The sequence below is a fragment of the Scatophagus argus genome, chromosome 16 (assembly GCF_020382885.2).
Source record: "Scatophagus argus isolate fScaArg1 chromosome 16, fScaArg1.pri, whole genome shotgun sequence".
In the NCBI taxonomy this organism is placed as follows: Eukaryota; Metazoa; Chordata; class Actinopteri; family Scatophagidae; genus Scatophagus; species Scatophagus argus.
In genome coordinates, this window is record NC_058508.1 from 13,806,327 (window position 1) to 13,819,596 (window position 13,270).

Here is a 13,270-nt window from a genome sequence, read left to right on the forward strand (position 1 = left end):
GTGTGTGTTTGATTCGCCCTCCAGCTTGACGAAAACGCGGGGATGATCACGGGGTCCCTATAAGTAGACACTAACAAGCAGCGAGCTGACAACGAGGAGGACCAGTCGCACGAGGTACAGAGGGACCAGGCAACAGCGCTCGACATGGAGATGCTCGCTAAACTCGTGTTTCCCATCGTGATAATCTCCGTGCTGGTCGCTTGCAGTCCGACTGATGCGTGGTACAAACAGGTGGCCGGTCCGAGCTACTACTCGGTGGGCAGGGCGTCCGGATTGCTGTCCGGCATCCGGAGGTCGCCGTACGTCAGGAGAGCCGAGCCGGAGCCGTCAGACAGCGAAGAGCAAGCGAGTAACAGCGTGTTTTCTGAATTAACTCCGCAAAATTCCATCCTGAAGACGATGGTCAGTGCTCGTCGGGCTTATCAAGGAATAAATGGGTTGTATTGGACTGCCATTACGCATTACGCACGAGCGCAAAAGAGTAGCTACTACTCATACTTGAATTTTATTCTGTTTATCCTGAATGCTCCATTTGGAAAACAAAACAAAACAAAACAAAACACTGGCTTTGTAAAAGAACATTCCTGAAATTACTTGGATAATATTTGAGATCTTAAACTTATTGTAATCCACTATTACCGTCCTGTTTTGTAACTTTGCAATACCAAAATATTAAAGGAAGGAGTTGTTCAGTCAACATCAGCCAAACTAAAAGAAATTGCAAAGAAAACCGAGTTATAACTTATAATAATAATTGTTTGGGAATTACTTTTACGTTGCAGAAAGAAGATATGAAGAGTATGAGTATGAAGGTCAATTACTTTAGTAAACACAGCAGTATAACACAGTTCATTGAAAATGAAAGTTCAAAAAAATCAAAATTAGCAACAAAACGTTAAAGAATGTTATCAGAAGTACTTATGTGCAGCAGATTGGCACATTTCAAATTCTATTATGTACTAGACCCATGGATTATAACTGATGAGTTCAAGTGAAGCGTTTTATTGTAGCTGGTAGAGCTTGAGCTAATCTTTTTACAGCCTTATATTCATTTTAATCTGTGATGATGCATCCTTATAAGCTTTCACGTTTTGTGAAACCTTAATCTGCAGACTTAATAGTCAGTACAAATGTCACTAATGTAGTCAAGTACAGCATTTCATTGACAGCATAAAATATAAAATCACTCAGGTACTGTAAACTCGTACTTACGCACAGTACTTGAGTAAATGTACTTGGTCATTGTGCTTTGACATGATTGGAGATATTGTTTGAACGAGGTCTGTATATGCTCACCGATTTGTGTAATTCTCTGCAGGGATGTTCGTTGGGACATCAAACATCTCACTGTTTTCCTGATTCAAGTGCACACAATTTAAAGGTTGTTTTTTCTTAAGCACCGTCTAATGTGACTGCATCATTTGTCTGTTTCTCTCCCAACAGCCTGTGTGTATCAAAGACATTACACCAAACCTGCAGAGCTGTGAACTCTTCCAGGAACTCAAGGCTTCATTTAAGTGCAAAGCCGACGTCTTCCTCTCCCTGGACTCCTCAGACTGTGCAGCAGATTGAGCAGCAAAGCCGCCGGCCGAGATGGAGCCGACTTCTCGAAGGCGTTAACGTTTAAAAACTGTACAAGTTCAAGTCTAACACTGGTGTTGCACTCGATGGAAGATATGCTACTTTTCATTTATCATTTCACCAATTTATTTATTGATTTTATGATAAAGCTGTCTTAAAACTTTGTGTTATAAAAGTATAAATGTACATATTTGATCTGAGTTTTCATTAATAAATGAATCATATTGCAACCCCCTTTGTTCAACTTCCTGAATGCAAAACACATTGCGGTGCAAGGATTTTTTGTGCTCATCAATACTGGAGATAATTTAAATTAGTCTCAGCAGTTTGACTTGTCATTTTGGTAATTAATTCAGTTTTGGGCAACTTATGAGCAACGTGTGTTTAAACAAGAGCTAAAACAGGAAAAACTAAAAATTAGAGCATTTTTCCAAGTTATAGTTAACATTCTGCATGGATAAAAGTTCTTGAAAGCGGGATAGATGAACAGTATTAAAAAGAATAGACATTCTCATCAATAAATATTTTATTTAAAATGTCTTAAAACAATAATGCTATATTAACCATCTTACCTGATTAAATAATAAGATGTGTTTCCACATGAAAATAAGTGATATTTGTATTCCAGTGCTGAATGATTAAAACCACAGTGTTCAGGAGACTTTTACAGCAGCTGGACTGCTGCTAGGTTCTCTCTGAGGATCTGATTTACGACCATGTCAAAGACCACCTGTACGTTTGAGGTGTCTGTGGCAGTGGTGAAATGGTGGTACACGGGCTTGCCAGGACTACTGTTACACGATGAGAACATGGCAGTGATGTGGTGGGCTGCGGCATCCACGTCGCCATCTGCTCCTGGACGGACACGACGGAAGGGGGAGGGGAGAGAGACAAATCTGGGGTGTAATTCATTAAATATTCATAAAGCAAGACTTTGGTTTCCATTGAGGAGCTATACATAAGCTTTCCTTGTCAAATCCACAAATAAAACATGACAGAGTTTGCTTCTCAGTTGGTGGAAATGAGTCGGAAATATTTATGACCATGTTCTGGCCAGAATGAATAATATACACATAAACATAGGACTGTATGTGAATACTGTGACGATCTCCGGCCAGAAGGAATTCCGATTACCCAGTGGACAGCAAAGCATCCAGCGAAAAATGAAGAGACACACACTCAAGCAATACCTGGGATTTTAAGAAGGTAGAAAATTACCTCCAAGTCGAGAGCTACCAACTACTACTGAGTCATCACAGAAGAAGCAGTTTCTCAAGTTTGCAATCACTGGAGCAGTTGAGATGTAAGTGGGAGATTCCAAGGGCCAGTATATTGATATTGTATTTACTGTGTTTTTATTGAACAATAAATAATTTTGAAATCATTATCGTTTCGTTTAATCTTTGAACTCCTTTCGTTCTTCCAAAACACGATGCAAAAATATGGCGCTCAAAGGCTCACATGAAAATTCTCCCCAACTTACCTTTATAACTAGAGAGGTAAAATCTCAAGTGCCTCCCAGAGCGTAGGATCTTCTCTCGGAAAAGGTCAGTTTTATTCATAAGCAGAATCTGTCAGGAGAGAGATGACAGCAGGACTGTGAGTCAGTGACACTATTCAAATGTCCCTCAAACTGATGCCTTTCGTTACAGCTTCAACACCTCAGTATCTGCAGAAACACAAATGTGCTCACTGACCTGAGACCAGGCTCGTTTTTACCTCAACACGTGGTATTAAAAAAAAAAAAAATAAATCATCATATATAATAATACTTTTGTAATGTGTGTTTCACAAACATCATCTAGTCTGGTTTGAAATCACAGCATTAACCTCATGAATAAAATCTCCATATTGCTGCATATGAACAATGAAGTCATTATGACCGCCACACAGCAAGTATCCTGCTCCGGACTGAGCCGTCGACTGACACAGGGCATCTTTATCACTTTAATCCATGGTTCAGTTCATGTAAACACACTTGTGAAACAAACACAATCTAAGATAGAGTCAGTGTTAGACTGTTAATAAAAAAAGAAATTAATTATTTAAAGTTCACTAATGGCTTTATGATACTATTGGCTGAGGTTTAATAGAAAATTAACCACACTGTGTTGAAATAAAAATATCACAAACACTTTGATGCAGGCTGTCACTGTTTCAGGTATCAGAGAAACAGAATGAGGGAAAAGCTGACCTTTTAAATTTTGTAATTCTTAATTATTTATGGCTTCTGCACTCAGAGTGTGAATACCTTCCTGTAAATTTGTCTCATTATGGCCATCATCTTTATTAAAATCCAAGGGCATCATTTATAAAAATGATCTTAGATTTATACTTGAACTTAGCCTTGAGATTGTTTCCAAGGTTTGATTCACACAAGATCTTTAAAAACAAAAACCTTACATGAGCAGGTTCTAAGAATGCCATTAAAAACAGAATGGACTGCTTAGAGATAAGCACATCTCAAGAGGTCTTATAGCTACTTTACACATGGTTCTGCTTGAGACTGAAATTTATTGACCATTTTGTAAATGAAGCCCCAGAATCAGGTTCATACGGGTTTCTGAGGCAATTCAAGTCAATATGCACCTCTCCCATTTTCTACAAAATACTTCACACTGCGAACAGAAAACAGTTGGCTGCCAAGCACTTAAAACATAATCAACCTTTTAAAAAAAAATAAAAAATGTGCAAAGAGGAAGAGGTTGTATGATAACCCTCACCCCAAGTGCCCCAAGTTAATCAAGTGCAAATACTGCTGAGCAACAAGTGAGTCATTCCTGCTCATGTAAATATTCCCACAAACTCACGACATGAAAAAAATCAGTCAAACTAATTACAGAGCGTGTTAAAGAGCACTCGCAGCCAAATTGCTAAAGTGAAATCATCTGCCCTACATCTCAGTTATAAAGCTCGCAAGCTAATTATGCATCTCTGACGCAATCGTAGCCAGTTTGTGTCCTGTCTGCTCGGCATGAATGATTATCAAACAAGCCACTCGGTGCTTTAGCCACCTCCACACATTTAGATGAGACATGGCAGACAGACCTGTGCACGACACACAGACAGAGGCCATGAACACAAAACTGTGACACTTTGTCGTCGTTTTCCAGGTACATTCATATCAATCTTTATGTAATCCATCCATTAGAAGAGCAAGTCAGCTTACCAGTGAGGCCCCTCTGAAGATTTGACTGGTGCAGATGGATGTAAAAAGGTCAAGACTTTCCTGCAGCTGATTCTAAGAGAGGATAACATGGAAAAGGGAAGTATGGAAAAATCAGAAAAAACACAGCAACACAGCAAAGAAATGGCGTTAGGTTTGATTTGATCGTCTTGTTTTTTTCATGACATACCCCTGAAGGGGCCTCCATCAGTGTCACGTCATAGCTGCTGAGAGCCACGACGAACAACACGGCCTGAATGCAGTCAAAGCAGCTGAGCCACTTCCTCCTCTCACTCCGCTGGCCCCCGACATCATACAACCTGTCAGCAAGCCAAGCAAGCGCCATTCACGCTTCATTCACCCAATGAATTGCTTACAACAAGTTCGGCTAGAGGAGAAATTATTTGTGCGTGAGTTTCTCCATGTTTTAAATAACCGATAGATCTGCACAGACATGAGGTTCCTGTACTGGAGAGTTCATGTGGACCAAACTCTCCAGACATTTTATAATAAATTTAATAACTTCAATTGTTTTAAATATTTCGTGTTAAGTTAAAATTCATTCCATCCATAAATAATAGCTTTATTGATGCCACTCTTCTCACTGCAACAGTTAGGGACTTTTTGTTAAACTGTCTTATTCATGGGCAGTATGGCAGTATTAGGAGATAACATTACACTGAAACATTCAAACCCATTTCAAATATTTTATCATTTTCAAAATATGATCTGGCACTAAGTGGAGCTGAGGGGTCTTGGTGACACAGGTAATGAGCTTCCATTTGGACCAGATAGTCTCCAGGTGCATGATTGCAGTACTCATGTCAGAGGCAATGAAGCGTTTATCCCCTGGGTCAGTTTTAACAAGCTGGAGGGCAATAAGCACTAACTTCTGGCGTTTGACAGCTGCAGTTTCGGCGCTGCAGAAAAGAAAATCACGACCCCGAGAAGGAAATCTGTCGTAACTACCTTGAACCACCTTCAGACTGTGATTGCTGTGTTCACTTGCCACAAAAGTTAAAAAAGACTTGGGACTCTTATAGTAACCAGAGAGATTCATTTTCAAAAACATATACCTCATTTTATTCTTCTAAATCATGTGGTTGTTTTTGGTTGTTTTGGTATCTGGACATATTTAAATTTTCTGAAATCATGTTTGTTTTGGTTTTTCCTCCCCCCAGTTGTGGCTTCAAGCGAAGAGCAAAGTGCCCTTGGGTTATTCATCTTCAAAAAAGAATTCAGGATCTGATTTGCAAATGAACTTGAAAATATTTCATCATAAAAATAGCTATAATGATCAAAAGTTCTGACAGACTGCAATGTTATTTCAAATGCCTCCTGATCATCTCAAATATTACATAATGTGATTAAAGTTTTTTTTTTTTTACAAGTTCTTAACAAAAAGTGCTGTAAAAACATCCAGTTCTTTACTTTTTTTATAAACTGGCACATACTGATGCAAACCTTGAAACAGCAACCATATATGCAATATTCATGAAGTCTGTCCTGTATGTATTCTATCCATTATGATGTCCCACACAGCGAATGCTGTCACAGCACAGGGACTGGGCGCAGGGAGCATCATGAGTGGTTGTTTACTCTGAAAACAGAAGTTCAAAAGCGATAGGACAGTGGGGGTTCAACGTTTCATTGCTATGCTTCCTCCATGTTATTCCTGGAATAACCAAGTGGAGTAAAGCCATCAATATTTCATGTCTGAGTCATGCTCAGGCGGCTGCCTCCCTCTGCTTCGTCCCTCCAGAGTTCAGCTTTCGTCAGGGACCCTTCAAGAGGTGGTGGTGAGACTGAATCTCCAGAGGCTCAACAAGCTGCTTTCTAGGACAGCAGCATGTGTTAAAGGGTGTACTATAAGAGCTCCACCAAATTGATCTAAATTTTATTTATTTATTTATTTTATTGTTAATTGTTATTTCCAAACCCTCCTCAGTCTCCACCTGTTTCAGTAAAGATTAACTGAGCTGGAAAATGTGCAGCAAATCACACCTTTTAACACTAAAGCCATATGATTTACACAATGTGCTTCGTTACCCAGCGAGCTAATCACCAACACATCCAATGCTCGTGGCACAGATCAACAAGCTGCAAAAATCAGCAACGCAATTCAGACAAGCCTGCTAAACAACAAAGGGCTCCCGATTTGTTGTGTATCAACACATTACACAGAACATCTTTATGTATCTCCAGGTGCATTTCACAAAATGGATTTATTTTACTTTTTGTTGAATCTACAGTTTATTGTCAAGTTTTCTTAATCAAAACTGGTTTTAGGGGAATATGACACTTCAGTGTGCCATTTGGTTATTTCATGTAAAAGTAGACGATGCAGACAACCAGCCCTCAAAAGTGAAGGATGAAGCTAAAATTTTGTTTTAATATTAACTGTGCATTCAGGAATTAAATTGATCCTCTAACAATAAATGAATAATATGATTTTAGAGAGTTTTCAGTGGGCCCAGTGTGAACCATTAAAGTCTTTACCTTTAATTAACTCAATATACAGCATGACGTCGGCATACATATCTGTGCACAGCACGATATCGTGTTGCAAACGCTGCTGAATTCACAGCGGCAGTTTAATAAGTCTTACCGAAAGATCATTTCATTAAGTTGAAACTGCGTCTCGACGATTCCACAGGTCCTCACTCTCACTCTCAGAACATCTGTCTCGGTGGGAACGTATTTGGGAGCGATGATTCGATTCATGTTCTCAAAGAAACTGGAGAGGGAACATCAAGAGAAAACTTCAGTTGTGAGAAAATACACGTCCAGTTTTTGCTTTTGTCAATCTTAGTGCCTTTCAGCATCAGGCCAAGACATCCAGTGGTTGGACTTCCTGAAAGGAAGTTGTTACTTGATGTTTTAGGTTTTATGATATGGAAACTTGATCTTTAAATGACAATAAAATCTAATTTCTCACAGGCCATACACTGAGCTTAAACTAATGCATTCTAATACAACAAATCCTGCCTCTATGAAGGCTATAAGGTTCACTTCTTACTGAAACTGATTAACTGATTTGTATGGTGATGTTCAAGGCTGTAAAGTCTGCTGCAGCTGAACTGTATTGCTTCATACTAACGCACAGAGGTGTTTCTAACTGAGCTGCACTGTGGACAATGCATGTGCCATGTTTTGACAAGAAGTCAGGAATAAAAATCTGTGAATAAAGGAAAAAAAATAGAGATCTGTAATTCCAATGAAGGATTTCTTGAAACATTTTTAATTGCATGTCCATCAGGACTCTGACAGTGTAACACATTTACTATTAAATTGGGTGAGCGCTTTTAAATTTAACCAAGTAGGCTGCAGCTAAATCTTATAAATATTTATTTAAAAAAGAAAACAAACAAAAACACAAAACTAAATGTCTCTAAATACACGAGTTACATCTACACTTAACGTCCTATAACTCCAATTCTCTTTTTAGCAGCATTAACAGTTCAGTTTATGCCAAAGCTAACATCTGAGAAGTCATTTTACTGGTCGAGGTGCCTTCAGGTCCTGGGGAAGTCAAGTGTGTCACGACTCAAGTCAAATCCAATATTTCTAGAGGGAGAAATCAATGTGGGGTCCAGCAGAGTGAGAAGACCGAAAGAGAGCAAGTCGAGTTTCATATCATCCTACAGCTCCAGATCTTATCGAGTTCCGATAATTAAGCTGTCACCTCATCTTTTTCAGTCTGGCCAGAGTCCATTTTTCTTTTTCTTTTTTTTTTTTTTTAAAAAAAACTTTGCACACCTCCCTGTCGCCTTGGAGATAAGGACTTCTTGCTCAGTCCACTTACTCAGAGTTTGTTTAAAGATAAAACTTGCTGGCGGAGGGGAACAACAACAACAACAAAAAAAAAAACAGCTTTACTTTCATTTTAAATGCACAGCATGGAATATCTGCTGTCAGGTGTAAGCAGCGTAGGATCATGGGAGCTTTTGTCTTCACTGTTAAACAACCACCACCGCTGATGTAAAATCTATCTGACAGGACTTACACACAATTGTGGTGGACTGGAATCAGAATCAGAATCAGAATCAGAATCAGCTTTATTTGCCAAGTATGTGTGACCATACAAGGAATTTGACTCCGGATTTTTCTCTGTCCTGTGCACCATACAAAATACAAAAAAGCAATAATAATAATAAAAGAAGAATAAATATTTACAAGAAAAAAAAAAAAAATATATATATATATATACATGTAGTGCAAACAGTGGAATGATGTAGTGCAAACAGTGTGATGGTTCACACAATGGCAGGTGGTTTATGGGGAGATCAGGGAGACAGCCTGGGGGAAGAAACTGTTTTTGTGTCTGGTGGTCTTGGCATACAGAGCTCTGTAACGCCTACCAGAGGGAAGCAGATCAAACAGTTTGTGTGCAGGGTGTGAGGGGTCTGCAGTGATGCTTCCTGCCCGTTTTTTGACCCTGGACTGGTATAAGTCCTGGATGGAGGGCAGGTCGGCCCCGATGATTTTTTCTGCAGACCTGATTGTCCGTTGCAGTCTGTTTCTGTCCTGTTTGGTGGCCGATCCAAACCAGACAGTGATGGAAGTGCAGAGAACAGACTGGACGATGGAGGTGTAGAAGATGGTCAGCAGCTCCTGAGGCAGGTTGAACTTTTTCAGCTGTCGCAGAAAATACAACCTCTGCTGGGCCTTTTTTCTGATTAGGTCTACGTGGGACTTCCACTTGAGATCCCGGGCGATTGTAGTTCCCAGGAACTTAAAGGAGTCCACAGTAGACACTGTGTTGTTGAGAATGGTAAGAGGAGGTACGGTGGGTGGGTTCTTCCTAAAGTCCACTGTCATCTCCACAGTCTTGAGCGGGTTAAGCTCCAGGTTGTTCTGACCACACCAGAGGACCAGCTGGTCTACTTCACGTCTGTAGGCAGCCTCATCACCATCCTTGATGAGGCCGACTACAGTTGTGTCGTCCGCAAACTTAAGTAGTTTTACGGACGGGTCCCCTGAGGAGCAGTCGTTAGTGTATAGGGAGAAGAGCAGCGGGGAAAGAACACACCCCTGGGGGGCGCCAGTACTGATGGTTCTGGTGCTGGAGGTGATGCTCCCCAGCCTCACCTGCTGCCTCCTGTCAGTGAGGAAGTTGTAGATCCACTGAGAGGTGGAGGTCGGCACTGTGAGCTGTGAGAGCTTCTGGCGGAGGATTTCTGGGATGATGGTGTTGAATGCAGAGCTGAAGTCCACAAACAGGATCCTGGCATATGTCCCTGGGGTGTCGAGGTGATGGAGGATGAAGTGCAGTCCCATGTTGACTGCGTCATCCACCGACCGGTTTGCCCGGTAGGCAAACTGCAGGGGGTCAAGCCGGGGGCCTGTGATGAACTTCAGGTGGTTCAGCACCAGCCTCTCAAAGGATTTCATGACCACAGACGTCAGGGCGATGGGTCTGTAGTCATTCAACCCCGTGATGGTGGGTTTTTTGGGGACTGGGATGATGGTGGAACGTTTGAAGCAGGAGGGTACTTCACACAGCTCCAGAGATCTGTTGAAGATCTGGGTGAAGATGGGTGCCAGCTGGTCAGCGCAGAGGTGACCAGCTGGCACCCAGGTGGACTTCATTCCTCGCTAACGTGCTGGGGTTGAATTTTTCAAAAAAAAATTAAATTTAAAAAAAAAAAAAAAAATCACATTTCACTTCACAGCTGGCATGAAACCAAGAACTCAAAACAATAACGACATTTAGCAAAATGTATTCCACACTTCAGTTAATGATCCGCACTTCAGCTGATGATGCAACACCAGCTTAACAAATGAGCCATGCAGAGTACTGCTTTTTTTTCCCCCCTTGAACAACAATTGAAAGGTCGCAATCTCTGAAGGACAGCGCTTGGGGAAAAAAAAAAAAACAAAAAAGAAACTGTTTTGCCCACATGAATATGAAAAAAAAAAATAAAACACACACATTGGGTGTATTCTAACAACTTGTGTTTCATAACACATGAGAGATAACAGTTAGAAAGCTTTATGTAGAAAGGCTAATGCTACTCATACCATGAAAAAAAAATGCTGCTTGACTTCTCACTCATTAAACAAGAAAACCGGTTCTTTAATCATGTCTGTTTTATCTGCTCCACCCTAATTCCCAGCCTCCTGGATATCTGCAAACAGTGCCTTTTAATTTGGGCCCAATTAAGCCTCCCATTTCACAAATGTCACAGGAATCATTTGCTGAAGATGAGTTATTCTCAGCCCTTGCTTTACTGTACCGATAAGATGCGACAACAAGCTTCTTACTAGGCAATTTCCCCTGACATTTCCACCGTCAGTCATAATTGGGTAGCGCTGATCACTTAAGGTCATTCTACTCACTAGAGTGCAGAGTCATTCAGCTCAAACTCGTAACCTCTGGCCGCAGCTGCTCGCACCCCTTGGTCAGCCCAGAGGGCACAGAAAGCGTGGCCCACAAAAGGAAGCAGTTCCTGGTCGTCCCCCAGACACTGACTGCAGGACAGGATGGAGCGGGCGTGCATCTACGGTAAATGGGACAACATATCATCAGCTTGGGAAACTTCTAATCATAACTAAATAAATGTAATCTACAAGTAACGTACAGCACAATATGTTACCTGAAGGTACAAATGGATCAATATGTCGTGACTTGCACCTTAAGACACACTAATACAGTGGTGGAGGGAGTATTCAGGTCCCTTAGTTAAGTAAAGGTACCAATACAACATTGTAGTACTAAAACCCTCACTTTTGTGAAATTGGAACCACAAATTGTTTTTGCATTTAAAAAAAAAATAAAGATTTTCAATACAGTTGCCAATTAATTTTCTGTTAGTTGACTGACTGATGAATTGACCAATCATTTCAGCTCTACTTGTATATGCTGTTGGGTAGTTTAATTCAGAATAAAGCACACATTATAAACTCTTTGTGTGATTTATATTGAAAATCCTAACTTGTAAAGTAGCTAAAGCTGTCAGATAAACGTAATGAGGTAAAAATACTTCAAAAATGGTGTACAGGTAGAAAGTCACATGAGAGGAAAAGACTTAAGTACAAGTACCTAAATACACTGCTGGAGTAAATATACTTCACTACATCAGTCATATGAACAGCTGATGAAGACTGACATCTAGTGTGACAAAGAGGGACTGCAATGAAAAGCAGGCCATCAAGATTAGACCTCATTATCTAAAGCTGTTGCCACAGGAAACTATCATCTCTCATCACCTTGTTCTTCTTGTTAGCGAGGTTAATCCTCAGCATCCCCATTCCTCGAAGAACAAACTTCATAGAGGTTAGCAGGTTGTCTAATACAGCAGACTGCAGAGGGGATGACAGTCAACAGTTTGTTATCCAGCTGATGCTCACAGCTGCTTTTGGCTCAGATGTGAAAATAAAAGGTTCATTTGCTTCATGGCTGTCCAATACCTTGAAACTGAAGAGCTCCTGTTTGGAGAAGCCATGACTGTGGATTATCTTAATCTGTTTGATCAGGGTGCTCTTTCCACTCTCTGCCGCTCCTGACACACAAACCAGAGAAAATGTTAAGATTTGGTGAAACCAGACAAAAGGTGTTCACATTAGTGTAGTTTTAACTTACCAAGCATGAGGATTTTCACCACATTCATCTCAGTCCTGGCATGTTCACAAAGGTCCTGCTCTATTTTAGAGCTCTGGAGTTTAGCCTTTTTGCCCTCCTCGGTGATGTCCTGGTGTAGGCACACTCCCAAGCAGATCTAAAAGGAGGAATTCACAGTTTTCACACGCAACTTCTGAAACTACAGTAAACCACTGACTACAAAAACTACAACTAACTACTCCCATATATGGTCTTAGATGTGTTTTATTAAATGCTTTAAAATACAAAACTGACTGCAGAAAAAAAATTCTCCTGAAACAAACACATTTTCCAAATGCATTCAAGTAAATCATATGTAAGTGTCATTTTAGCTTGTGAGAAAGTGATTTTAATGATAATTTTGCTATAAGCTATCAAACATAATTTTATTTTTCTCCCATACTGGTGGGTTAAATAGCTCAGTTCAGCTAAATTGTATGACAAATGCCCATCACATAAAATTACTTGTGAAGAGTCACAAAACTCTAAAAGTCTAAGTTTGCTTGTCTTCACTGTAACTGACTGAACAGAAACCTGAAGGACGTCATTCAGAGGAGGATCCTGAGAGACCAAAAACTTTCACATTCTTAAGTGAGATAAATGTGTCCGTTTAGTGAATGCGCTACCTGTAGCGGGACTGGCAACATATTATGACAGCAAAACATCTTTCTGCTTCTGCTTCTGCTCTGCTCCGCACGCCAGACTCATTTGATTCACAGCTAAAACTGCAAACAGAAACTGAGCAACTAATTGACCTAATTGGCAGCAGGTGAGCTGCCTCCAAACCAGCTCTGTCCAGGAACAAACCCTGATAGACTACTTAGTCAGCATGTGCAGCTGAGTCGTTCAGATTTCAGACTCTGAGTAATCACAAAATATGATGGAATGAAGTACATTTACACAAATACCGTACCTACCTA

General features: G+C 40.4%; 2 protein-coding genes across 2 annotated transcripts; one reads left to right on the forward strand and one right to left on the reverse strand.

Annotated features, from left to right (window-relative positions):
- The first annotated feature begins 24 nt into the window (after positions 1-24).
- LOC124072679 (neuropeptide B-like) lies at positions 25-2,215 on the forward strand. Its single transcript, XM_046414247.1, has 2 exons — positions 25-402; positions 1,444-2,215. Exons 1-2 carry the CDS (start codon positions 145-147, stop codon positions 1,570-1,572), a joined length of 387 nt encoding a protein of 128 aa, XP_046270203.1. The 5' UTR covers positions 25-144; the 3' UTR covers positions 1,573-2,215.
- On the reverse strand, positions 2,139-13,072 carry LOC124072678 (guanine nucleotide-binding protein G(o) subunit alpha-like). Its single transcript, XM_046414246.1, has 10 exons — positions 12,977-13,072; positions 12,333-12,468; positions 12,161-12,252; positions 11,960-12,052; positions 11,090-11,250; positions 7,356-7,484; positions 4,938-5,067; positions 4,751-4,822; positions 3,065-3,152; positions 2,139-2,436 (listed from the first exon to the last, which is right to left on the reverse strand). Exons 1-10 carry the CDS (start codon positions 13,013-13,015, stop codon positions 2,246-2,248), a joined length of 1,131 nt encoding a protein of 376 aa, XP_046270202.1. The 5' UTR covers positions 13,016-13,072; the 3' UTR covers positions 2,139-2,245.
- Between the last annotated feature and the right edge of the window lie 198 nt (positions 13,073-13,270).